Genomic DNA, 27,910 nt, shown 5'->3' on the forward strand with positions numbered 1-27,910 from the left:
TTTGAACTTAGATGCTCTCTGTTCATATTAAATCCCTTGTTCTGTTAGCTGCTGACATAGTTGCACAAAAACGTTCACTACAGGTTGTTCTTGTGAAAATTTTATGTTCACTTCTGAAAATCTCTGTTCATTTCTGAACAGGAAAGCACTGAAGTCATACCATGAAATTTGTGAAATGCCCTTAAACTTAGCAGTACTATGAAGTCTTGGAAAAGTTTTGACACATATTCCACATTAACCTTCAATAAACAAACTGCTTGTGCTCTCTTCAAGATTACTTTCTCACATGTATCCATTTTTGGAATTGCCATATATCCATGCTAGAATTTGAGAAATGAGATTCATATCTTGAAAAAGGAGAAACCAAAGTAAGAGGCATCAAAAACCTCAAACCATTCATTTTTGTGATCACACATTGTCGCTGTGAGTTCAGAGATTTTATGCAGGAAATCCAAACAAAGAATTAATAGAAGCTAGTGGAGCAGAGGAAATTTAATATTGGTACAGGAATTCAATGTAGGGGGTGTAAAAATCTCAAGGGATTTAACTGATAGTATTATGTTAGTTTAAGGTGGAAACAGAGCCTGTGCTTCTGACCAGAACTCCCTGACTGGACTTACTGAATGTATCAGTGTGCTTTCCACATGGGTTCCAGGATTTCATTTAAATAGAAAAAATTGCACACCTGATCAATTTGCTCAAAAAATCTTCTACACAGTTGTAAAGCAGACACAGCACTCCAGATCTGTGCCCCTGCCTCGTACAACCAAAAGAAATTCTGAAGTGCTCAGCTCAGCTGTTAAACAGGACAGTAGCTGTTCTTGCATTCCTATGTGCAAGACTCTAAAGGAGGTTTCTCTAATGACAGTGTCTCTCATTTGACATTGAACACTGGAGAATATTTTTAACATAAAATTTGCAATGTAAAGGAACCCCCAGTTTCTCAGTAGAACCGATTATCTTGTATTTTCACACAGAAAAGTGTAAATAAATAAATAAATAAATAAATAAATAAATAAATACTTATTACCTGAAAAATCAACAGCACAAACACCATACTGGTGATAGCCCTTTAATACTGAGAGTGGCTTTATTGTTTCTGTATCCCAAATGTGTATTGAGGAATCTCGACCAACCTGAAAGTATACGTATTCATAGCCATTTTTATTCATTTCTCAGTTATTTTACACAGTTGTTTAAAAAGTATTAAGAATACCTTAAAAAGTATTTGAAAAAAAATTACAGTGATAGAATTTTCCTAGTATTACTGTTGTCTGGCTAGCAGAATATTATTCCTTTTGCTGCTTCCCAAAGACCATTTCCCAGCTGACTTAGGCACATTAATCACAATTAACTAAAGTCCTCCTGTAGGAGGCAGGGAGGAAAAAAGCCCTTCATTGATTGCACTGTAGCATATTTATTCCATCAATTTTTCATCAATCATTCCCTGTCTAAAAATAAAAGGTTATTTTTATTGCCAGTATGTCAGCTTCTCTACGTTTCAGAAATCAAGGTGACTTCTGCTGCTCTCTGGTGTCATTACAAGGCTGATTCTAATACACTGATACCTGTGGCACAAAAAGGCACTAGTGTAGGCAACAAACCTGGTAAGAAATGGAATATAGCGTATTCTTTTCAACCATGTACAAAAGCACCATTAGTCAGCACTTAAAAGTTTATTTGCTATTCCAAGGGTTTTGCACTACAATGCACAAATAAAAAGGTTGCAAAACCAGAACAAAACTCTCTTGCATTTAAGGCTCAGAAAAACCAGGATCTATTTCTGGTTTTGTCACAAACTTTACAGTAAGTATTTGTAAAGCTTTTCAGAACATCCACTATCAGGAAGATCTGAACCAGGGCGGTGTGAGGAATTTGATTACTGCATTACCTAGTTTCCTCATGTAACAGAGTACACAACAATATGCAATGTGCATGTATAAAACACTATATAATGGAGTGTATCTTTGGGCGGATAGCATATGTTATTGTAAATTCAGGGACATTTTTATTCATAGCTTCTACTACCCCAAAATTAAATCAACCCAGTTCTTATATTTAGGGTTAATTTCTTAGCTGACCTACAGAGTTACATTAATCTCAACATTTTTATAGAAATCAAGAGCATAATAAACAAAATTTTATTTATATTAATTCAGTTAATATGTTTTCAAATTTATTATACAATAATGAGCAAAAATTATAAAAATTATATGCATTAATATAAAACAATGAAAAATCAGCTCAAATTTTCAAATCCTAGTGTATAAATATTTACCAGAAAAATTGTTTGTTTGAAAACACAAGCGAAAATAATTTATATAAAATAACTGTCTGGCAAAAGATAAAATTAACTATTATTAGTATTAGAAAATGAACTTAAGCAACATACATCCCTTTGTTTTATGCACAATCAGTACACAGTTTTGTATAGGTGATAATGAAAAACATAATGCATTAAAATGGAATGCCAGACTGTAACAACAACTACTCACTTAATACGGTAAAATAGTAAATGAATGCAATGCTAATACAGCTAACTTCACAAAGCAGATGTTAAAAAATGTATTTTATCTGCACATTTCCTCCACCTGTTATGAAGAAGTTGCAACATAATGCCAAATAAAAAATATTAATCTAATCTTAGTTTTAAATGATGTTCAGAAAAACTATGGAGTACACACTCTTACCATAATACAAATAAATGTATAAAACACTTCAGTGTCAGTTTTTTTACCATGATTCCATCTGTAACAGAAATGCAGTCCTTCATCTGAATAAATGTAGTCTGGATGCTCTTCCCCCAAGACCTTCCTAAATTCAGTAGTAACAACTTCAGATTGTTATTGCAGAGACACATGAATCCCACCTGGCCTGTTGCCACGTAGTCCTTTAAGGGATGAATAGCAAGGCAGAGGATGTCATCATCGTGACCCAGATAGAAGCGCTGTGTGTTCTGCTGCCGGTTGTACACCACGCCCACGGCTGCCACATGGTACACGATCTCACCCGTCTGCGTGTAGAAGAGATTGCTTCGGCAGTCGTAGCCTCTGTAACTAAGTCAACAAAAGAGGTTTGTTCACCAAAGCCATAAACATGTATACAGAGACTGAGATAAACTTATGTGGATGAATTTTGTGCGTGTAAAACTCATGTTACTCACCAATTACTGTTTTGGGGTTTTAAAATTCTGAATCTACTTTCCCATTCTTAAAGGAACATCAATTTATCAATCTAATTTACTACTCAGACATCAGTACTACAAGCACTAGTTTAAAAGTGGCACTTAGTTGTTCCTTTCGACAGCTAGTTTAGAAGAGAAAGTAATAGCTAGTAATTTTTTCAGACCACTTGGAGAAGTTGGGCATGCAACATGTAGTTAAGTAAAGCAGAAAATGTCCAAAGTATTAGTTTTGGCTATTTCCTTCTGCTCAAAAATCAGGCAGCAAAACATGATAGTTTCTGGAAACTTGATAGCAGAAAACAAATGTATTTTTTCATATAAAGCAGTTTCTTTTTTTGAAGGAAAATCTGCCTCCTTTCATAGTGATACAGGAACTGGCATGAGTAGGCCAATTCCCAACTAAGGTCTGTATGCATTATCTCAGTACGCTCATTTCTTCCGAGGTGTGACTACGATCATGAAGTTACATCCCATCCATCTTTCCTTATGTACACAGTGCAACCATATGCACTGGCGAGGTAATGAATCTGTAAGGCAGCTGATCAACTTCAGTTTAATGAATATTCCAAACACCACGAACTGGAAAACAACAGAGCACATACTTGGAACAGATTTGAATATAATCTGTTTCAGTTGGCTCACCTGCATTACCCACAATTGTATTTATGTCATTCTATGTGATCAGAATAAAATTACTAAGATCACCACACAAAGTTCTTAAACAGACCAGCAGATAGTCCAGGTCCACTGCTCCCCAGAATAAGAATATTGTATTTCATGAACTTGCATCTCAGACTTTTGGAAGATCATGAAATTCCTCCCTGCCCAGTTCTAACCTGTCCAGGTCCCTCCAGATGGCAGCACAGCCATCGGGTCTGCCAGCCTCTCCTCCCAGCTGCGTACTGTCTGCCATACTGTGAAGTCTCATTAGATCACAAAAATAGAGAAATGAAGTTCTTACACCAGCAAACATTGTGATAGCACAGAAATAAAGCTTTTAAATAAGGCTCCCTTCAACTCACTGTTTAGATTGGTATTCACAGGCAGATCCGTAACTTCAGATTTGGTCCTAGTCCAGCGACTTTTCAGTGTCTCCTGAGTTACTGTCCCTTCAGGGTCTCTAGCAAAATCTCTCCTCACATTTGACCTGAGTCTCAGCTATGTCTCCTCCGTGCTCTTCTCAAAGTGACCAACAACTTAGACTCAGAATACAACTGCAGGCTCAGAATACATCCTGCTTTGCTCTCCCTCCACCTGCATCCTTCACTAATAACCTTCCCCTGCAGCAGCACGTGCAGATGTTTGGAAGCTGATTTCTGCCTAACCCAGAGTGCTGTCTGCTTGCAGCCTTCTTAGATGTACAGCCACTAGGTTTTAAGGAATAGAATATACAATTATCTACAGAAACTATGAAGAAAGGAAACAAAACTAACCTATCACAGTGTGTAACATCACCATTATAAGTACATGACAACACTCAGTGAGGGGCAGGAGTTATAAAGGCAGGCACAGTGCCAAAGAAGATACCTGAACCTATTGTTGCTCAGACATCATTTTCCTGTGCCTCACTCTGCACTGTACTCTGCTAAACATACTAGATTTTCTTTGCAAGCACAAAGTAATTTAAAAAAAAACACCAAATATTCACCCTAAAGGAGAATATTAAAAACACCAACAAACAAACAACAAAAAACAACATCTGTGAAAATACACATGCTGAAAGAAATACTGCACATTGAGGAATTTCTTGCAAGCTTAGCAGTCACCTGTAAAAGGTTTGAAGACAGCAAAAGGGTTTCAGGTCCTCCTACATGGAACCCAGAAACTCAGAATTTTCCCAGCTCATCATAACAATTGCTTATATACCCTAAATTAAACCTAGTGGAACGGAGTAGATTAGTGCCATGTATCACAGGACTACTCAAAACATCCAAAATGTATCTAGGATGCAGGAAAATCGTCCTTATTATTCATAACTTCTTGTGATAGAAGTTAATTTTCGTTAATTTCCTCTGGCTATTACAAAAATTAGTACCAACCAATTGTTTAGAATTAAAACACAGCATATTTTGCCAAAATATCAAGCAGTGCCAACAAAGACTCTCTGTCACCACATTAAACACATTTGGTCTTTCCCACGGGCCACTTTACCAACTCCTTGACAATAAAGGTACCAGAGGGAAAGTGATAGGACTAGGTTAAACAGCAATGAAAAGAAGTATATTTCACTGTATAAGATCACTCCCTAAGAATATTCCACACTGTTCCAAAATACCTACATCTCCCTACTATTAAACCAATTTAGAACTGAGATTACTAGCTAATCTCTGAAAAAGCATTAAGAGAAAGAATTTATTCACATGCAGAAAACAAACCAAAGAAATTTACAAGGCATCTTTATTAGCAACTATAACTTAAATAATAATGAAAGCAAGTTCTGTATTGTAGTTACTGAATAATATATAACAAGGCGCAATAAAAATAAGAATGCATTCTGCCATAGTTAATTATCCAGGATTGATTCAAGTTAGTGTGACAGTAACTATCAGAAGATTTTAGCTTCCTAAGTGCTACATAGGCAAAAGAAATTGCCATTACCCAAGTCATGAATAGCAGGGGCTGCATTCAATTTGAGATGAAGACATGGAAACACAGGTGTTCACATGTTTGTTAGATACATTAACTCCTACCTTTTAATCAACACTGTTGTAGTCAACAGAGTCAGTTGAACCTGCAGGGCTGCTCAGCTGGGCAGCCATCAGCCTTGCATTTTACCTGAGCCAAATCACTCCTCATGCTCCACTGATTACTGACTGAATCTCCAATGACTGTGATGGAAGTTAGATATACACTTAAAACCTTTTCCTTTTGGGCACATCACTGTGAATTCTGTAACCTGAAGCTGAACCCTACCCACATTTGCAAGTTACACATCTATATCCAGCTAACAGGCAACTTCCCAAGTACTGTCCTCTCTGGGAAAAGAGCCAATGCCCATTGCTTGTCTAATGCTGTAAGAGTTTCAAAATTTGCATGTTGCTCTTCAAAATATATGTGGGAAGCTTCCAGAAGTAGTCCAGTCCTCCCCCAAAATCTCGAGAAGAACCAAATGTCAAAATGAACATGATTGAGAACAGAGTCTTTAGTACAAAGGTGGAGACTTAATTTTTTTAAAAAATTCTGCATAGCAGTAGTTTTCTCAAGAGGACCCACACATAGGCTATTCCCTTCAGATGCTATTTGCAGGTATTTGTAGGAATCCATGCAAGATGTTATAAGGCTCTCCTTACAGAGCATTCCCATGTCATCTTGAAACTGCTACCAAATTTGATCTTATGGTAAGGTTAGTTTATTGAATATCCTGAAATTCAAACTAGATTGTGCTTAAATACTTTGAATATTGAAAAATAATTCTATGATTATGTGAATATTCAAAAATATAAAAAATCGTTCTTGTGAAATCAACAGCACAGCTCTGAGAGAATACAGGGCAGGAGTATTACACGTGCATCTTTATTTCCTGCCAGCAAAAAGAAAGCATAATAAGCATCAAGTCCAAGAAAAAGATTCTTCTGAACAGTTCATGTTTCTGAACCACCACCCTGCCAAATACATGGCAGAATTAAAATACAGGAATAATCAAAAAGAGGCCAAATTTGTAACCAATCTAACAAAGTGTTTCTGATCATGACTGAATCAGATCTCTTAGAGAAAGACACAATTGAACCTCTTAATAGAAGTTCTTTCCTCATCCATGTTAGTCAGAAGCTGGCTCACATACTCTGAATTTTATTACCTTCCAAAACAGGAAGAAGCTAGAGGCTTAAGAGATTTCTTACAGGTTCTCAAGAGATTTTTAAAAGTTCATCTTTCACGGCAGTTGACAAATTCAAAACACAACACCAACAAGCTCAAAAACAAAGAAAGGAAAAAGCACTTCTGATTCCCCTAATTTAAAAAAAGCACCACTTCTTACATTTTCAAGGAACATCCAAAACATTTCCATTGCAGCTAAAGAAAGATGAAGCAAAGCAGACTTCCTGAATCAGAGAATATGCCTATTACTCACTTGGATGTGGGTCACTTTAAAGTTAACAGCCTGGACATTGAGAAAAATCTGTTGTTCAGCATGGATTCTTCATTAGCTTTCTTGATGCCCATAGGGTAACCAGACAGAACTCAACAGGACATTCTACTTCTGGTCATTCCTGGATATTCTGGTCAAGCTTCACTTCTGTTGTGAAGGAAATAACAATAATACCAAAGATCCAGGGCCCTTGCTTGTGCTACATCTTCTTCAGGATCATTTGGTTTTATTCTTAGACCAACTTTTAAAGACCACATACAGCAGCTACCCGCCTTAATGCATTCTCTATACAGATATAAAAATCTTCCACTGAGATTTTGGGAGCACCAAAAAGAGAAATTAAAAAACCCAGCTCTGTACCAAGCATCCCAGTTGTCACTATTTCCAAAGCTACTACTCAGACTACATGCCTTCTGCAGACAAAATTGCTGATTTGAATATTTACTATTCTGAGCCAATTAATTTATTAAGCATTCCATGTGGAGCCCAACTAAAATTGTTTAAGTGCCATTATAAAGACAGACGGTATCAGTAACTTCTCCCTGCATTTAGTTATATCTGAAAAGAAGCTGTATTCCTGAAAAGAGGTATCTTCTGAAAGGAAAACTTGACTTGCAACGTCTTACTTGAATAAAGGCATTGGTTTTGCTTTATATCAACAGAATTTATATTTCTGATCATTATTCTAATGTAGTAACATCTAGTACCAGTTTGCTTTAAAACACCACATCTTTTTTTCTGATAAAAATTCTTCACTTATGAAGAATTAATTCACTTAATCCTAAAGATGAAATCGTAATATTTCAAAGATGCATCCAAACATCATTCTGCTACTCAAATTAATACCAAAAAAGGAATAAACTAATTTTTAACACTTACAAGACCTATTAAGAATTACATTTAATTCCTAAATTAAGAAAGGAACAAGTAAATTGTTTCAGATTAGGTACAAACAGGGTTTTTTAAAAATAAATCACTGCTAGAAACACCACTTTGTCCAGAACCCAGACATGTTCAACCACACAAAGCTTCTGTTCTAGCTATCAAAATCGAAATCAAAGAGAACTATTGCTTTCCAGATACTGAAAAGTACAGGTGAGATTACTGAATACTTTATTTAGTCACTTGTATTCAAGCAATGAGTACCAGCTAAAGCTTGAGTTCAAATTCACTTCAGAATTCATGTGTAGAATTAGTAGGCTGGCATCAAAGTATTTTATTTATGTAGCATAAATTTATTTCTACAGATAGAAATAAAAAATAGTAAATCATAAAGCAACAGACATGAAAGTCTTTAATCAGATTATTAAACACCAATCTACAAAATCAAGCAGTCTGCTTGTAGACTTTAAAGAATGCTAGTTTGCATACCCATGAACAAAATGTAGTCTTATGCTGTTCCCTGGGGCTCGTTCACGTCTCTTCGAAGCTGCACTTTTTCTTTTTTCTTTGCATTGCTCTTTAAGTTGAGGTAGATCTTCTTTGTAAACCTTTAGGAAAAAGCATACTTAAAAATTAAAAGACTCATTTGAAAAACATGTTTCTGAGAATTCAGCTGCTGTTATCACTCATGAAAATGTTATTCTGACATAACTGAAAAAAAACCCTTCAATAACTGTAGCTGGTGACTATATAGTGCAGCTTGGTTGTAAATTGCATTCTAGGATTACATGCAATAATTTTTCTCTTTGTTAATATTAATTAATATCTTAGTTGTAATTATTAATTAATCATTATATTTTAATAAGCTTGTTCTTTTGAATGTATCAGCTAACAAACATTCTAAAGGTTTTGGTCAGTTCCCATGCAGTCTCCCCAGTTTTAAGGTTTCAACAGTTTTCATAAATGACCATCTTAAACCCTAGGAAGTTTCCAGCTGCCATTAAAACTAAAATCTTTACCTGTCGACGATAGGTGATCTGTGTCTCTTGTTCAATTTCAGAGTCCAGCTCTGGAACATCAGACTGATCTGAATCTGATTCATCACTATTAGAATCAACCAGACTCTCTGTCACCAAGAAAACAGAAATAAAAAATTAAGCAACCTAAATTACAAGCCAGAAAGTTTAAACTAATTGCTTAAAGTTTCTGACTTGATAATCAATGCTTATGTTAACTACAACATAAAATGCTAATAATTGACAGGAACAATTCTGCTGCTACATAGGAAATAAGCCATAAATATGATAATTTTGGGTGCTGGAATGAGTTCGTTTTCATTAAATAAAAAAAGTTCATGAGCTTTAATGTTGGGAGGAAAGGAAAAAGAAAATAATTAAATAAAGTATAAAGCAGAAACTAAGACTTGCACAAAATTAACAAAGGGTCCAAAGAGAAACTTATGTTAAAGTGAGCCACTGATGCAAGTAAAAATTCTTCAAGTAGGTTAAGGGAAGCGGAAAAATTATAGATAGGAAGAAAAAGGAAAAAACTTTTGTGACTGTGGAGAAAAAGGTTAGTCATGTAAAGTTTGACGTGTAGGAAGAGCCTATTATTGTTTCCTTGAGCATTTGTCACTGAGAAGTTCAGCACTCCATCTGTATTTATTTACCTGTTTGCTAAATCCACGCTGATATATATTCATCTGATCTGAGCAATTAAATGGTAAAACAGCCTATTTTGTTGTAACTCTATATTCTCATTTCCCCAGAGGATTCTCTAAATTCCTTTAGGAATTTCCAAGGGAGGCGCTCAGTTAACTGTTTTGATGTTGGGAAACTCATGAGAATAATTGCTTAGTTAGTCACTAGTGGAAACATGATCTTCATTTTTTCCCAAATACTAAATATTTATATTCTGCTTTTAAAAAATTAAATAATCCATTATAATACTTAATTTATCATCTAAATACTTCAAAATTATAAACAAATTAGTATAAAACTGTATTTTTCCAGGGATACCTGAGCATCCAGTTGTTGTCCATTTAGTAAAAGGTGACATATACAGACTTCAGAAATCCGTATCTATGTTTGAACTTTTAAAATTTTTCTTTGCAAAAGAGTCACAGCAATGAAGGGTTTTTCATACCCTTGCTAGCCTGAACACCCAGGTGTGATGCTTTGACAGTTGGCCAAAAGCCGGTGCACAAATTTTTTCATCTTCACCAAAGATCAATTAATGCCAAACCAGGACAACAGGGCAAGTATTTGACAACTCTATCAGGTGCTTCAGGCACCTCCAAAGTTTAAAGAACAACAACTGCTGTAATTGAGCAGACTGACAATTTTGAATACTTATTTTGATACCATCACCAAAGAATTTTACTTCTCTTTTAGCCTCCCTGCCTTCCACCCTTTTTTTGTTGTTTTTTCAGGTAGTTCCTTACCTTGGGGTGCTATATGAAGAGTGTCCTTCAACTTGCGGTCGGGGACAAACTTCCACTGAAAGACAGAATGATCAGCTCCCCCGATGGAGACAACCCACTGGTGATCGTGCGACCATCTGACGTTTGTCACGTGAGCAGAATGACCAAGATATTTTTTAAACTTTGCTCCTAAACCAAGAATAAAAATATCTCTCAATATTTGTGAAATAAATGTTTCAGAACCACCTCAGAAAATCATATTAAAGAACCCATAGAAAAAGTAGTGTTTAATAAACATATTCTAATTTCTACTGGTATTTTAATCAATAGCAACAACTTTTTGTAGTTTTCACAAATTTGAATGTGTGTATAACATACATTCTTTAGTTTAGGTTCCAAAATGACTTAATCAAGTCAAACAGAAGAACAGAGGACATATGATAATGCTGTATGAGGTGTACCAGAGACTTAAAAAATTTCACTGCAATCATTTCATTTTACTTTTTACAAAGTAAAATTGTTACTTCTACTTTGAAAAAAATACATTTATTTAAATCATGTGGATTTAAGTCTGTGAAAACACCCCCATATACATGCTTGTATCACAGGTTCCCAATGTACAATGTCAGTGCTAAGCACTTCTGACAATTCATCTCCTCCCACATTTAGCAGTAGAACTGGTAGTAGTAGTACAGCTACATCCAGTTAATGTTTTCATGGCTACATAACCACAACACAATCATTGGATGAGTTACTTAAATGAAGTTCCTAACAGCACTCCATTATAAGTAATCTTTTTAGATCAAAAAGGCTTCATTGTTTCAGAGCTATTTGAAGAACTTCCTTCTACACACCATTCAATTTTAATGCTGGCTACAGCTGCATGGACAGGTCTTAGGATATGTTTTCAACCTTCATGTATTCAAATGAATGTTTTGGGTGTTGTTTTTAAAGAGTGGTATTCCCCCATTTTTTTTAAGTCTTTCTGGAAAAAGTGATATTAAAAACCATTTCCCCTTCCAGTCTTCTAATACATTTTCCTTGAATAGTCACAATTTAAAAATATGCACATAATTGAATTCAAAAGGCACTACCTTTTCTTAGGCACGGGTATCGAAAGAGCTTTACTATTCCGTAATCATCAGCTGTAACCATAACTTGACCAATAAAATTTGCATCCACAGAATTTATATCATTTATATCGGAATATTTGGGCCAGATTCCATTAACTTCAAGGCCAGAAACACAGGTCCATGATGCCCACTGAATGCCTTTCAATTCCTCCTTGTTTGTTACTTCTTTTCCACCTAAGCAAAAAATAAAGATCCATTTCTCAATATTCACTCATACAATTTCAAAGAATGCAACATTTTTTTAAACTCTCTAAAATTGAAACCAAGTACAACAGAATTAAAAACTGACTTCTGAAATGGTCCTGATCTAGTATTGCCTATTATGACCACCAGGATGAGTAAGAAGTCTTCTCAAGACTATTTAACAGAAGATCATAGGTTTGGGACTTTATAGTTTTTATTATTTCTTGGTATCTGCTTGAGGCTGTTATTTTTAAAGGTTTATCAAAAATGCATTTAATCATTCTAAGATATAGTTCATAAAAAATTATGTTGCTGAATGATTGTAGAAACTTGGATTAATTAGAGCAACAACTGAAGAGCCACTGCAAATTACTAAAACCACCTATTTTGTCCTTTGATCCTTGTTACATTTCGCTGCTGCTCTATCTCTAATGAGATTGATCCAATCCCACAAGGTAAGAGCTGAGGAACTGAGTCAGACCACAGGCCCATTAAATAGTGACTGTGTCTTCTGGAAAGGCCAGAAGCCAAGGGCTGGAGCAACGCAGGAACAGTGCAAGCAAAGGTGAAAGCTCTGAGTCAGACTGAACACACACCTGCAGAAGGTGAGCAGGACAGCAATCCACTTCTCAGCCTTTCAGTCACTATTACATGCAAACTATGATTAACAATACTGTCTATATCCATAACTAAGTCCTGCAGGTCTTGTGGCAGACAACTGTAAGTTCCTTAATTCACTGGGGAATTTCAAGTGTTACACAATTTGATCATTACTTTAAAATGTATGCGAGATTCCTCTAACTCCAACAACTTCGATAGAGTTCTTTTCATAAACAAGGTTTCACAATCCCACATTCTAACATATGAAGAAACTCCAGGTTGAAAGCTATCTTACAACTTCAAATTGCTCCTCCTGTGTCTGTTTGTTACTGTCTAATTAAATTCTCACTATCTTTTCTTACATATCTTCTGTTGCATTCAGTGCACAGAACCCAAGTTGTGCATAGAATGACTGGGATGTTTCAGCAGAGAATCATAAAAAGCTCCAAGAATCTGTGAATAATGCACAGTGCAATGCAAAAATCTTTATAAATCTGTATAAGAATGAAGGGACAATATAAAAAGTGGTGATAATACACAGTTACTGCAAATAAAAATTCTACAAAGATAAGTGGGAAGAATACAGAATATTTTGTAAAGAGTGTATACAACAGACAAAAGTCAAGCCTTGTGATAAACACTGCGATTAGCATATTTTAAAAAGGACTACTTAAATTTCAAGCTTTAAGATAACACTATGTGCATATGTCCTCTACAGAGGGAACTACCTTAACAGAAATTATTTCAAGAGTGTGGGACACTTCAGCCAAGTTTTCAAGAAAACTGTTTTGAAAACACTTGTAATAATGGGGTTATCACAAAGTTCCTCACTGTAAAAGCTCTTTTAAGTTGGATTTCTCAATCTGCTGTTTTAGAAATCTGCTGTTTTAGACAACCAAATGCCTCTTCTGAGCTGCAACATACCTATTATTCCACACATTTTAAAAACTATTCAGTGCAATAAAATATTAATTTATTTAATATCCAAGCTCTAGAAGAACAAAGCTGTTAAGCTATTGCAAAATTTAGTTTAAATGCTGCATTTCAATTCTTCTAAAAAAAAGTGGGAGCAAAAATTTATTTTTGAGAAACAAAATAAATTCTAAGGCAGCATCTCTAGTATAAAAATGTACATTGGAAAGAAGACTAAACATATAAGGATAAAAGTATTTCAGGAACTTTGCCAGAAAAATACTGTACTTACTCAAATGTGGCAAATAATCTCAGGAACTTACAAAACCCTTCATCTATACCCCCATGCTTTGAATTTGTTTTTGGTTTTTTTTGACAAAACCACTATATTACTTATAACAGAAATAACAAACAGCATGAAGGCAACCCAGAATCTTACCTGGCATTCTGTAAAAAAGTCTCTTTCCATTGCCATCATTGGTTTGTAAGTATTTACTGTCTGAAGACCAATCCATATGTGTGATGAAGCTTAAGGATCCAATACATTCCCCAACTTTCTTGTATCGCTGAACAACACCATATATATCCACAGAGCTGTCATTGGAGCCAACAGCTAGGAAATTCCCATCTGGAGAATATTTGAGTTCATGAATAGCTTCTTTCCTGTCTTTGATATGAACAACCTCAGTCATATCTCTGTAGTATGAAAGAAAGCATGTCATAAGTAGAGAAGAGCCTCATCACACTGTCAAGTTCCCAGTCTAAAAAAAGGAACAAGATTGTGAAATTATATATTGAACCTAACTATCCTGTGTGCAAACACAACACTGCTGTTTTTAGAGTTGGTTAGGGCTTCATGGAGGAAAAAAAAAAGGAAAGTGACACAAGAAGGTGCTTCACTGGGCTGAAGGACAGTGAATAAAAGAAACTGTTCAAGCTGGGTCCACAAGAAAATTTCATCAAGTAGATTATGAGATCTTTATTCACCCATGGAAGGAAACTTCACTGATGTGAGACACAAATCTCATTTTCCCTTTAAAACTGTGGGATCACAGCAGCACAAGGCAGTACTCGTTTTGTATGCATGATGAGCTGACAGCAGAATTCCAACACATAGAAACAATTTACAAAGTAATGAAAATTTATTTCTTAGTAATTCAAAGATAATTCATAAATATAAAACCTAAAGCAAAACATTTCATAGAACACTGCCACCCTCTGCAAATAGACCAGTATACTTTTTCAAATGGGTTGTTATAGAACAACATGAACATACGTAGCGCACATTTAAAAAATCTGAGACCCTCCACAATTTAAAACAAAAACACACGTGACCACATGCATGGCCACAAGAGATCACAATATTAATAACATATTTACATTCAAGTTTTGTAACATACCTGACTCGAAGCACGGTGAAAGAGCCATCCTTCATTCCAAGAGCAAGATGAATTCCATCGGTACTGACGGCGGCACAGCGAATGGGCTCCTCCATGTTGCACCGGGCAATCAGAGCATGGTCTATTAAACTCCAGATTCTAAAACAGAGTCATTATTTCTAGTGTAAAATGGCTGTGCAGCTTTGTCACAGATAAGATGAAGCCCTCCATTTCTGCACAAAGCTGGATACGGCAGTGTCCCTATTTTAAAATAATTTTCCACAAGGAAAATCTAAAATGTAAGTGTGAATTATGCATACAGCAAGAAATATTTTTGTATTTTAAAAGGTGGGAATATCTCTAATGAGAAAATGTGGGGAGAGATTAATTTTGATTTTCTGAATATAAAAAAATATAACACATGACAATACATACTTTTAGACCACTCCTGCAAAAATTCCATTATTTTGCTGATCATTTTTGCCAGAAACACTAAATAATAATTAAAGACTTTGACAAATAAACAACTTTTCCTATTAGAAATTCATTATTGATAACTCCTTATAACTAATAATATTCAAATATGTGAGTTTTTATAACAAGGTAGATTACATCTATTATTTACAATCATAACTGGAATTTGAGAGTAATAATATTAATAATTTAATTATTGATTTGCTTAACTGTCTTGCACTTAAGATCTTTAATAAAAATGCTAACACATTTAACTTATAAGAAAGAAAAGGTGGTTTTTGACCCAAAAAAATAGAGATGAACATGTAAGAAGGACTAATTTGGTGGGCTTTCTGAGCATTTATATTCTGTTTGCAATGCATGGACTAGGTTTGATGAAATTCACACATTAAAAGTTAATTTGCAGCATTTGGAAAAATAAATGTGGTAAGAGTAAAATGTGTAAGTTTTTATTCCAGGTTTTTTTCACTGCAAGCTGTGCATGCTTAACATAACTCCTGAAAATGAAAGACTTAAAGGATACTTGTCTCTGGGTGCTCAATATTAGCCCAAACAAAATGTTTTGAAATTGCATTTATGGGGGGTTTTGGGAAATACATACTTCCACTGTATTTTATTACTGGAGAGCACTCATTTCCTGCATAACTTAACTGTAGGAGTACATCAGTGCCACATTTTACTAACTTTAAAATGCATACATTTCAATTAGGTTACCTACAAAATGAGTTGATTGTCTAAAACTGTACGCAGTTTAACCAAGAAACAAAGTTTAACCTGACTGATCGATCATCGCTTCCAGTCATGGCCAGGGGTTTTGTAGGATGGACAGCCAGAGCCCACAGCTCTCCTTCACAGTGCCCCTGCATTATCAGGAAAGGCTTATTACGCTCATGCACCACAATTTCAAAAATTTCACTATCTTGTGTCCCAACGAGTATATGGTCTCCTCTCCAGCAAACACTTCTTACAGAGAGACCTGTAGAAGAGATTGTTACTGAGATACATCCTCAGAACTTGTAAAACAAAGGTAAAGTAGCAAAAGACAAACCATAAAAGCAAGAAAATGTCAAGAAGTATCCATAGCCCTTCTCTTACTCCTGGATTTATGTATTTTATTATTTTTATCTATTTCATAGATAGTGGCATACTTGCCCTTGGAACATAAACATTGTCATGACTACTTGGAGGATATATATATAGAGTATATCAAGAGGTAAGACAGTGGAGTAGCATAAAATGCAATTAAGAAAACGAGCAAGAGGACAGGTCACAGAGATGATCCTCAGAAATATATTAAATAAAAAAAAAAAAAAGAGTGAAGGGAAAAGAGTCAGAAAACTCATTTTATTCAATACAAGATTTTTTTAAAAACTGCTTGCTCTGCCATGGGCATTTGACAAGCCAAAGGTTTATGGTAAGAGTCTGCTATAGACTCTTACTCAGAAGTAAAGGAGCCAACTGGAGGTGAGAACAAGTCTGAAAGAATGAAACTGAATGAAACAGCTTTCAGCTACATGCATCAGAACTGAGAAGCAGCAGCTGAGTAAATTTAAAATTTAAAATAGAGCCACTGTACTGCAGGGCATATTTAAAATGAAACGTGTTCCATCTTGCTGCAATACTTCACAATCTTGGTGAGAATGCCAGGTCAATTACAGCATACAAAGACTTCACTTGATATCAGTTATGTATTGACCCTGAGTACCTCATTGCTATCAGACATTCTAACGCGTTTTCAAATCCTTGGCCAGATATGAGAAAATAACAAAAGTGACTGGGGGTGAAGAAAACCAAATTGCAACAAAAGCAATATTGTAAGTGACACTAGTGCTTCAGTACATGTTTGTATTCTTATCCTAAATCATTACAGCACCAGTATATGAAACACTCTGTGTAAAGTTTTAGCATGACATGAACTGAAACTGATGTCATATTTACAAGTAGGCAGTGTTCTAAGTTTCACAAAACTGTACATAACATCCAAATAGTTTTAATGAAAGTTTGGATAACTAGCAAATTAAATTGTTGTACTCCATTGTTTTACACTGCAGATCTCACTGCCTCAAGTTCTCTTAAAGCATTACTGTTCCTTGTTAAAAACTGCTGTGCTCTAGAAATAATACGCATTAAAAAAATTAAATTCGTGTCTATATTATCATCATATGTACTGTTTGTAAAAGTAAATGTGACCTTCATACTAGTGGCCATGATCTATTCTGTTTCTAGCAAATAGTTCATGGTAAAGTACATAAAACAATGCTTTGGGTTTTAAAGTCTTTTCTTGTTCAAAACACTGATAAATTTCCTATCTTATTGGTATATTGACAGCAACAAACTTCCCTTTACCTTTATACCCCTGGTCTGTTTCCCTGAGATCAATCACAGTAATTGGTTTAAAATTTAAGTCCCACAAGCGAACGCAGCCATCCCTGCCACCAGTGGCAAACCCCTCTTCACACGCATTCATGCTGAAAATTCCTGCCTAAGGAGAGAAGAAAGTTACTTTTAATAACATACATAGAGTGGAGAAAACCAGTATGCAACCAATACAACCTTCAAATACGAGAAAGTCAGAATTGGAAGCTAACTCAAAACAAGCAGAATTAACAATGAGTGATAAAAAGAAGGTGAATTGCTGCAAGAATGCTTTCCTTCTGATGATCATCATCATGGTGATGCTGCTTCTTCTAGGAAGAGCTTAGTTTCATATTCTTTTGCCTTAGGACCCTGGCCCAACTCTGATAAATGTCAGCATGGAGATTTCCCATTATCTCTATCAGGCTTGGTTTAGGGCCTCTGTTGCTAGTACCCTGCTGCTATAGAACAATTCAAAAACATCTGGGATTTTTTCATTTTTTAAACCAAGGAAGACTGATTTAAAATTTAAGTTTAGAAATAAAACTTAAGAAAAACAATGATCATGCTACACCATTGAAAAATTAATATAAATTCTTATTTTAAAGGCAAACATCAGGTAACAAAACCTAACCCATTTTCTTCAACTCACTTGATACATGTTTTTTTCAGGATAACAAATAGGCAAAGATACATGTAGTATTAAAATTAAGGTACTATAGCCACACAGCTACTATATTTGATTTATTGTGATACATATCTAAATGGCATGCACACTATTGGGTTTTTTTCATTACCTACACAACTCACTAGCCTTAAGTTCAGAAATAACTCATACATTTCAGTAAGCAAAGCTACTGAAAGGGTAACTTTAGCTGATAAGCCTATGAGAAGTTTAAAAAATTGCTCTATATTTATTTTAAGTATGTAATATTCAGCTATGACAAAAATAAACAAGAGAGCATCAGAAACAACCTGTCTCTAACTCCTGTCCAAAAGAAACTCAATTATATACACATATCTTCTAAAATAGTGGTCTGAAGTTTCAGTTTTGTAAAGAAGTAAAGTTCCAACAGCTCTTTAGATAGGGTCTAGATTTTACAGTAATGAAGCCCATTAACTGCAAAGATCAAACAATTTGCAAAGGAGAGATTGGCTTTTGGGGGAAAAAGGAGCTGTGCACTCACAGAACAAACTAGGATACAATGTGGCTTGTGAGAATTCTGGGGTACTCATGACTATTACCTCCTACCAATATGCTTTTTCTACTTAAATTCCAACTAATAAAAATATCATAATGGACTGGTCATAATGAAATATGGATTGTGTTTGCTTCTCTATCATCAGCTAACGAGGATAAAATTTTTCATGTTACAAAAAAAAAAAATCTCTCAGCTTTCACAAAAAAAAAAAGAAGCCTACTAGAATGTCAAATGACAATGAAAACTGAAAGACTTGGGGTACAGAACTTCAAATTTTTTGGCCTGTCATGTCCATTCTCAAGAAAGAGACTTTTATGACAAGCCAAAAGTTCAGGAGCATTATGTGTATAAACAGAAATGTTGTGGAATTTTTAAGTCATAAGCAGACTAGAAGTCTAACTCTCATTATCTCTAACATCTTGAAAATCTTCTGTTTCTTTAGGAGCTTAGAGGTTTTTGAAAATGCAGCACAAACTGTATTTGTTTTTCTCCATGTGTGTCTATCTGTTTTACTGCATTAACCTTTACTACTATGAGCAGAAGTCTTGTGAGGAGCAGCTGAGGGAGCTGGGGGTGTTTAGCCTGGAGAAAGGGAGGCTCAGGGGAGACCTTGTCACTCCCTATAACTGCCTGATAGGAGGCTGTAGCCAGGTGAGGGTTGGGCTCTTCTTCCAGGAAACAAGTGACAGGATGAGAGGAAATGGCCTCAAGTTGCACCAGAGGTTTAGATTGGATACTAGCAAAAATTTCTTCTCTAAAAAGGTTGCCAGGTATTGGAACAGGCTCCCTAGGAAAGTCCCAGAGGGATAATCCCTGGAATTGTTCAAAAACAGGTGGAATGTGGCACTTGTGGGTAGGGTTTACTGGTGAACACAGCAGTGCCAGGTTAACAATTGGACTCCAATTTTGGAGGCCTTTTCCAGCCTTAGTGATTCTATGATTCCAGGTGCCATGGAATAAATATAAGTCTAGAGGAATTTCAGCTCATTTTGTAGCTTACACTGAATTCTGTCCAAGTTTAAGTCTTTTAAAGCTCTTTTTGGAATGCAATCTTGATAATAGAATTATTGTCCTTTCTCTAATTAACTCTTTCCAAAATCCATTATTTAATTAGTCAGTATTAAAAAAATAATCAGACATTTGGCAATGTGGGAGCTGGCGGAATGCTCTGAAGATAAAATCAAGTGGATCCAGCATTAATCTGTTTCCCATTCCACAGAATATCCTTATCTTGAAAAGGACATGGTGGTTGTCAAGGAGATTTGGCAGATGTGCCTGCTCAATCTCTTGAAATGCAATAGGACACTCTCATTTCAGTCTTTGTGCCACTGGAATCAGAGAACAAGATGAAAACTATAAAAATGCCCCTCATTAATGGGGACTGTAAGTATCTAATGGAAAAAGCTGAGCTTTGCTGCATTTCATAAAATTGTTAGGCTCACACTTAAAGGGGAAAAGACATTGTTTAGCGGGGTAGCCTGGCCAGTAAATCCTCCACTAAATCCTTCCTTTTAAAAACTGACAGAATTGTTAATGCAAATCAACTTTGGAGTCTGCGTGCTCCTTTAATCCTTCAGCCTGAAATCATAATCAACATAATTTGATTCTTGATGTTTAAAAACCCTCTAGCAGTAATGAAAGGCAAACAATTGCACTGACTTTGTTAGATCCAATTGAATGTGAGCCACAAAGACTGTGCTTCTGAATGAAAATAAAAGGTGTCAACCAAAGACTTCCATCTTGAAACTTATGAAGGTTGGCATACAGACTGCATTATTCTTTTACAAATTCTTCATTGCACTTCCTAATGAACGTGAAAATTCTGGAAATAATATCTCAAATCTAGCAACATTTTCTCAGAATGCTGAATATTTCCAGTTTTTCCAACATAACCAGCTGGTATCATATCTGTGCTCCCTCAAATTTCAGAAAAAAAGAGTTGAATGAGAGCAAATAAAAAAATAAATGCCCGGATCTACCAGAAATTATAGTTGAAAGTTGAAGAAGTAAAAGAAGAATTTGACAAAGATGATTCCTCCTGCAAGAATACTTAGCCACTACTTGAATTCAAGAAGTTTCCAATACTGAAGCAGTTTATGGTTTTTTACTGCTGCTGGGCCTATCTTGCCCCCAACGTGCAAAAATCAAGTGTCAGTTTATCTAAATGCAATTGTTTGTATAAAATCCACCACTCTGACTAAGCAATTCCTAAAACACGTGATGACTGCAGCTAGCTCTAATTAGGACCAAGCCTGGAAGACCATATGGAAACTTAGGAGCAACTGACTACTACTGAGCAACATGGAGAACAGAGACACCATACAAACACAAAAACAACTCCAGTGCCCCCTTTTTACTCCCAGGTACACTACGGGACACAGAAATGTAAAGCAGCACCCACCCTGGGCACTCACCCTGAGACATTGTCTCTCCCAAAACACACTGCACAGTAAGGAAAGAGATTACAAACATTGAACATGGGTGTCAGTGAGTTTACAGAGGAGAGACACTGCTGTGAAATGTGATCTTCCTGTCTAACAAATCATCCAGAAAACAGCTTAAAAATGTGCATAGTACTATAAAAAATTAAAATTGTTGTCCATATACCTCCCATTGGCTAAAAGAAGTGGACAGTTTCCTTTGAAAACAATGACCAGTCTAAGCAGCAGAAGAAAATACTGCATGACTTAATGGTCATGGTGTTGGTACATGATACCAGTTTAAAACCATTCATTTAAGTTCATTATATTGTTTCCATCTATATTTAATTAGTATCCAGCACACTGACATAAGCGTGCAATGGTTTTAACAGAGTGCCTGTTATTTAACCTCAAGCTTGTTATTTAACCTCAGTTTCTGACATCAATCCACACAACTTTAATGTGTACCTCTGAAAGACTATCTCAAAATTAATTATTCATCTGCTGAGAAAGCATCTTATGTACATTTACATGCAAGGCAAAAGCATAGCACACAAGAATCTTTAAAACATACCGTTTTTAACTAAGCATACAATTTTGTTTTAATATCCAAGTAACATCTTGTATATATCTTAATAGTCATGGACTACCTTGAATTTAGAACATATAAGGAGGTAAGTGGAAGATTCTATAATCTGTTCTTTGCACTGGTACGCAAATGAGACAACTATTAATTTATTTTTTTTAGAAAAGGTATTTATTAACTTTCCAGAGCCAGATCCATCACCTACAAATAACCTCCTGGAGGATTACCATTGCCAGTGAATTTACACATGCTTTCATGTCATAGTTTTCTTTCTCCCCTTTAAAATTTTCATTACTAAGTTTATTAAAGAGGCAAATCTAGAATTGAAGTTTCCCATTGTTATCCATTGTTCCCTGCACATGAACTCTGTGCCTTTACTCCTAAACCCTGCTCATTTCCATCTTTTCCTACTTTTCATTCCTATTTCTATTTTAAGTGAACTCCCCAATCCTCTTCCAACTCTTAACTTATATGCTTTCAACTTTTTGTCTCAACTCAAACTCAAATGGAAATCTGCAGGAAACTCTACTTTCCTCTCTGTTAGTATTGCTATGACAGAAAACAGATAATCTGTCTGAATTAGGAATTCTTATTTTGCTTGTTAGTGTTAAAGTTGCTATCTGTTTCCTTGGTTGCTCATACTGGGAGACCATGCCTTATTTTTCACATTGAATTATTCTTAAAATGAAAAATGTTTTTTCAGCTAGGGCAACCACAACAAAGAGAACCAACCTTTGAAAAGAACACGTTTTCTATATTAATGCAGACAATGTCTTAATAATAACTTAATAAATTTGGGGCTGGACTATTTCTCCACATCATTAACATGCTTTTGAAACTATTTTCCAGTATCTCAGACATCTGCTGGTTATGCTGCAAGAAAAGAATGGTATTTATGCAAATAATGAGACGTCTTCCCTCAATAAGATTACAGCTTACGTCACACCTGCTGAGCAGTGATGGTGCAGGATGATGAACAGGTGTGCAGGGATGACAAGTCCAACACTAGCACACTGAAGAGAAATTTGTATCAATTCTCTTCTACAGTGCACACTGTCCCTTCAGCTATAGACATACACCATAAATCTTGTTGTTTACACTTGCATTTCCTTTGGACAAGAAGGACATAATTTATCATTTATAAAATTAAGTACATTAATTTATTAAATTAAGTAGCCACAAAATAGCATGATAATATTTTAGTATGGCTGAAGAGATACTGTCATTCCAAGTTTCCATCTGTTGGGCTTAGTCTGTCAATATTATCCTTTAAGGTAATTTTTAATTGAAAAACAAGGTTTCATTTTGTCAGAAATTATTTTCCATATTTTATTGGGTTTTTTTTCCCTAAAATCCATGAGATTTGTAGTGACTCTAATCTCTTGTAAAAATGAATTTCAAAGACATGAACTAGTGTTCCTACTTAATTTTCAGTACTGCAAAGTACAATTCCATTGAGCCTAGATGACAGAGCCAAAAATAGAAGGCTAGATGAGACCTACTCCAAGGTCACCTGAGCTCTGCCCATTGATGTTACTGAAGATAAGAATGTTACTGCACTTCAAATTTGATCTTATGGTCAACTCAAAACTGACACAGCACATAAGGGCATGGAGCTCTCATAATCTTATGTTTATCAGTTGTGTGATTTCACACTTAAACAGCTGAAAAGTTCTGCATTATTCTGAGAAATAAACTGTTGCAAGTCTAAACAGTCCAAGTAACAAGTATGTTAATATGCAGGACAGCTGTCTCCTACAGCACCAAGAGGATGGGAGAATATTTGGGCATCAGTTTTCAACAGGAGACTAAGTGCACTTTTTCCTCTGGGAATCGAGGTCTGCATATGAAATGTCCAATCATCTCAGGAAAACACAGAAAAGAACAGAACACTATTGAACACTTATTATGAAGATTGAAACCAGATCTGAAGTTATACAGGAAAAATAACTCCACACTGTAAATACCCCCTCATACTCCCTTATTCATAATTTGGTCCCTCTTGAATACATTTTATATTTCTACAGATGCATACAGGACAGTATGCTTGTGTGTGTTGATCTGTAATTTTTTAAAATTTATATATACATACACTTCTATGTATATAAAGAAATCTCAAATGCAAAATATAGTCTGGGATACATTTCACACACAGATGTTCTTCATAATTTATCTTTGTTCATAACAAGAGACAGTGTCATTATACAACTGACAGAATAAGCACTCCAATCACTTTTGAATTATTCGTTCATTCAACAAGCTGCAATCATCCTGAATGTGTATTTCTAAATCTTTGGTAAACTAAAAGTCTGCTTACAACAACTGACTGCAACCTCTCCCACACACATAACATTCATCACTTCATCCCCTCCACTCTACCTAATTAAATCAAAGACTGGCTCTTCTACTTCATTTACAAACATCAGGCCATCCAGTCCAACAGGCCAGTTAAAACAAACACATTCTTACAAGCAAGAATCATTACTTTTGTTATTAATTTTTATATAGAATTTTGAAGCTGCAATATCAGAACTCATATGCCTGGTTTTTCACACCATATTAAATTGCTAAGATGGGAGCTTCAAATATTATCAAGAAGGTACAATGCTTTTCAAAACAAAAACTAGCATTCAACCAGCAAATCATATAGCTTCATGAAGTGACCTTAGCAGTTTCATGCTTTATAGGTTAAACCAACCAGAAACTGGTTGGTTTTGTTTTTAAGTGATACTTGGACAATTAGAAGTCAAATCCTGCATATTAACAAATAAGAGGTAATAAGGATTTTCACAGTTTAGTATGCGCAAATCAGATTGCAAACAAAAAAGTGGGGTTTTTTGCTGCTTACTTTAATCACAAACCCATATGCTTTAAAATAACATGGAAAATGTAATTAAAACCTACATAGCAAAATTATAATCCCTTTATATTAATATTAAACATTTCAATTAAAAGAAGATATTACAAGCACTTTGGAAAACTTCTGTTAAACTTTCACTCACGTCTTCACTTTTCAAATCCGTATACTGCTCTAAAAACATATTCCAGTATGACATCCTGAGTATCACTGAAACCATTTAGGAACACAGACAAGGTGACCTTGCATTGCTTTTTCTGGCTTTCCAGAAATCTACTTTAACATTCAACATGAATTTAGAAAGGGATACTTACAGCATGGGCTCCCTGGATTGTCCGTACAAGGTTGATCCCTTTCCACACATAAATATCTCCATTCAGTGCACCGGAATACGTCACTTCGTCCCTTGCACAGGCCAGGCACAAGATAGTCTGGAGATCACCGGTCTTGCCAAAGACACCACGTTTTGGTGTCAAGGAATTGCCACACAAGCTCCAGAACTGCAACATGAAGTGATTTAGAAATGGCTATTTTGCTAACACATTATAATTTAAAATGTACATCTGAAAGAGAAGTACCTTGCCTGCAGAAGACATCACCATTTCCATGCCTTAGTTCTCCAGTTTAACAGTGTTTTATGTTATTAACCAACTTCATCTTTCCATAAAACCATCATGACAGAGTAGTTGGGAAGGAATTTTAGGATATCAGTATTAAATTAAACTAAAATTCTGAAATAATTATTTGTGAGTCAGTTGTATTTTCAGTTATTTTTGAAAAGTATTTAATAACAGAATTATCTTCTCTTTCTTTGATGTAAGACTTTTATGCTGAAAATGATGCATTTGTACTTTATGTTACTTTACACATTTAAAGATGCCACTTAAGCATGCAGATTTCTGATAAGATTATTTGCTCTGTTTGAAGGCAGCGGCTTTTTTGCAGGTGTATTTCTCATCAGAACCATGGATCACATGGAGTAGACATCTGAGGCAGAGACTTTTAAGAACTTTCTAATATATAATTTGTGTGTAATTGAAGCACTCACACAAGTGTGAATTCCCTCCTAGGTCACCCAGCATGTACCAATGTATCCTGAACTAAAGGCAGGCAAAGCCTCTTGTCAGAGCACAATACTTGCCAACTAAGTGTCCAGATAAACTCAGTAGTTTCTGAGATCTCTGCAAACAAGAAGCACTTGCATATTCCTTTCAAACCATCCTGTCCAAACATGTACGTGTGCACTGAAGCTGCTGAATAATCCAGTGTAAAACATGAAAGCATCACTGCTGGCAGGTTACTCTTACATTGTCTCAGCATTCAGAGTTTCCTGCATATGTGTTTAGGGAACTGTATTCCATAGCAAGGGATTCTGTTACCAATAATCAATTCAAAATTCTGAGCAGACTTCAATTAATATGGGATAATGTAAGTAGTTACCATGAATAGATTTTTGTACCTGCAATACTGTAATTCAGAAATAAGCATAAATTACCATTACTGATTAGAGTAACTGGTTCTGATTAGACAAATCCCAGTATCTTAACTAGTTGTGCTGGTTTGGGTTGGGATAGTTAATTTTCTTCACAATGTCTGGTATGGAGCTGCGTCTTGGATTTGGCTGAACACAGTGTTGATAATACAGCAATGGTTTTGTTATTGCTGAGCAGGGCTTGCACAGCCAGGGGCTCTTCTGCTTACCTACTGCAACACTGGCGAGGAAGCTGGGGGGGCATGGGAGGTTGGGAAGAGACACAGCTGGGAGAGGTGACCCCAACCGACCAGAGGCATATTCCAGAGCAAATGGCATCGTGCTCAGAACAAAGTGAGGGGAAGAAGTGGGGGAAGTATGAGGTGATGGAGTTTGTCTTCCCAAGCCACCATTATGTGCGCTCTTGTGGAGATGGCTGAACACCTGCCTGTCCCTGGGAAGCAGTGAATTAATTCCTTGGTGAGCTTTGCTTGCATGTGCAGGTTTTGCTTTCTCTAATAAACTGTCTTTATCTCAACCCATGAATTTTCCAGCTTTTATCTATCCAATTCTCTCCCCAGTCCTGCTAGTGGTGGAGTAAGTGAGCACCTGGTTGGGGCTTAGCTGCTGGCTGGGGTGAAACCATGACAGTATATTTTTTTAACTAAAGTACAGATTTCAAGACACAGACCATGTTGTTGCTTGAGAAGCAACTTGCATAAATCAAACACCTAGCTCCAATGTGAAAGTGGGTGATGTATCTAAGAAAAGTAATTCCTCAATATCAGCTCACATGGAATCATTTACATAACTTGATCAAGTACTATTATAATTTGCATAAAATATCGTCTGAGAAAAAATACATTAGTATTAAAAACATGGAAGTAATTATTTATATTTGAAAGAACAAGAAAGTGTGGTTTAAAAAAAAGACACATCAAAACCAATCTCTTGCTTGATCCAAATGCCTAAATACCTCTAGAATTCTGATTTTCTATATTGTTTTCCCAGAGGAAACAGCAATTATTTTAAAAATCATGTTGCTATTTAGAAAGGCTTTGTAGAGTCTTAAAACATGCTCAAACTTTTGCTTATCTAAATAGATATGTTTTGGCATCATAAAGCCATCTTAAATATACTAAATCACTGCTGGAAAATATTAGCTTACTATTGGCATAATGGTCCTATCAGAAAGGTAGAAAAAAAAGATCATTATTAAACAAGTTCATGGAATTCTGTAACTGACATGCTAAACATTTGCATGCCAAATCAGACTTACGCAATCTAGCCAACACATTTAAGACTTTCGTGTAGGCCATTAATACATATTACTTCATAAGTTTATTGTGTAAAAAGCAACACATTTTCCCCACCATGGGAACCTCCACACAACAACAACAGAGAACTTTCAAGCTGCCATCTACTGCTGTGATGTGGTAACACAAAACCGTGCATGGGAGAAGACAGGGACTTTTGACTGACATGGAACATGGCTCCAAATCATAGATAATCCTGCTGACAAAGCTAAACCTGAAAAAGGAGTTGTTTCTGCACAGCATTTGCTACATGGATCAAACAGAGCATGCTTGAAAAATACATGAATTTTCCAAATTATGAATCCTCTAACAGGTACAAAATGCTCCAAATGACAAAGGTACAAATACAAGGAGGGAAAAGAATTAAAAGAAGGAAAAATGTGGCTTCTCTTCCTTTCTCTTTCACTGTCTCCCCATACTCTCCCTAAATTGTAAAAAATTGGGTTT

At 35.6% G+C, this 27,910-nt stretch overlaps 1 protein-coding gene across 8 annotated transcripts in view; it reads right to left on the reverse strand.

Annotated features, from left to right (window-relative positions):
• Positions 1-27,910, reverse strand: part of EML5 (EMAP like 5) — a 97,332-nt gene that overhangs the window by 45,656 nt on the left and 23,766 nt on the right. For all 8 annotated transcript variants that reach the window (XR_005257001.1, XM_038137185.1, XM_038137186.1 and 5 more), the window contains exons 5-15: positions 24,991-25,176; positions 17,603-17,738; positions 16,031-16,232; positions 14,804-14,941; positions 13,843-14,099; positions 11,670-11,882; positions 10,597-10,764; positions 9,173-9,279; positions 8,643-8,761; positions 2,870-3,056; positions 1,031-1,136 (exon numbers count right to left, since the gene is read on the reverse strand). Coding sequence is in view for 7 of the 8 variants with exons in the window: in XM_038137185.1 (XP_037993113.1) it covers positions 1,031-1,136; positions 2,870-3,056; positions 8,643-8,761; positions 9,173-9,279; positions 10,597-10,764; positions 11,670-11,882; positions 13,843-14,099; positions 14,804-14,941; positions 16,031-16,232; positions 17,603-17,738; positions 24,991-25,176 (1,819 nt within the window). In the remaining variant the exon portion in view is untranslated. The remainder of the gene's footprint in view (positions 1-1,030; positions 1,137-2,869; positions 3,057-8,642; positions 8,762-9,172; positions 9,280-10,596; positions 10,765-11,669; positions 11,883-13,842; positions 14,100-14,803; positions 14,942-16,030; positions 16,233-17,602; positions 17,739-24,990; positions 25,177-27,910) is intronic.

The sequence above is a fragment of the Motacilla alba genome, chromosome 5 (genome assembly GCF_015832195.1).
Source record: "Motacilla alba alba isolate MOTALB_02 chromosome 5, Motacilla_alba_V1.0_pri, whole genome shotgun sequence".
Lineage (NCBI taxonomy): Eukaryota > Metazoa > Chordata > Aves > Passeriformes > Motacillidae > Motacilla > Motacilla alba.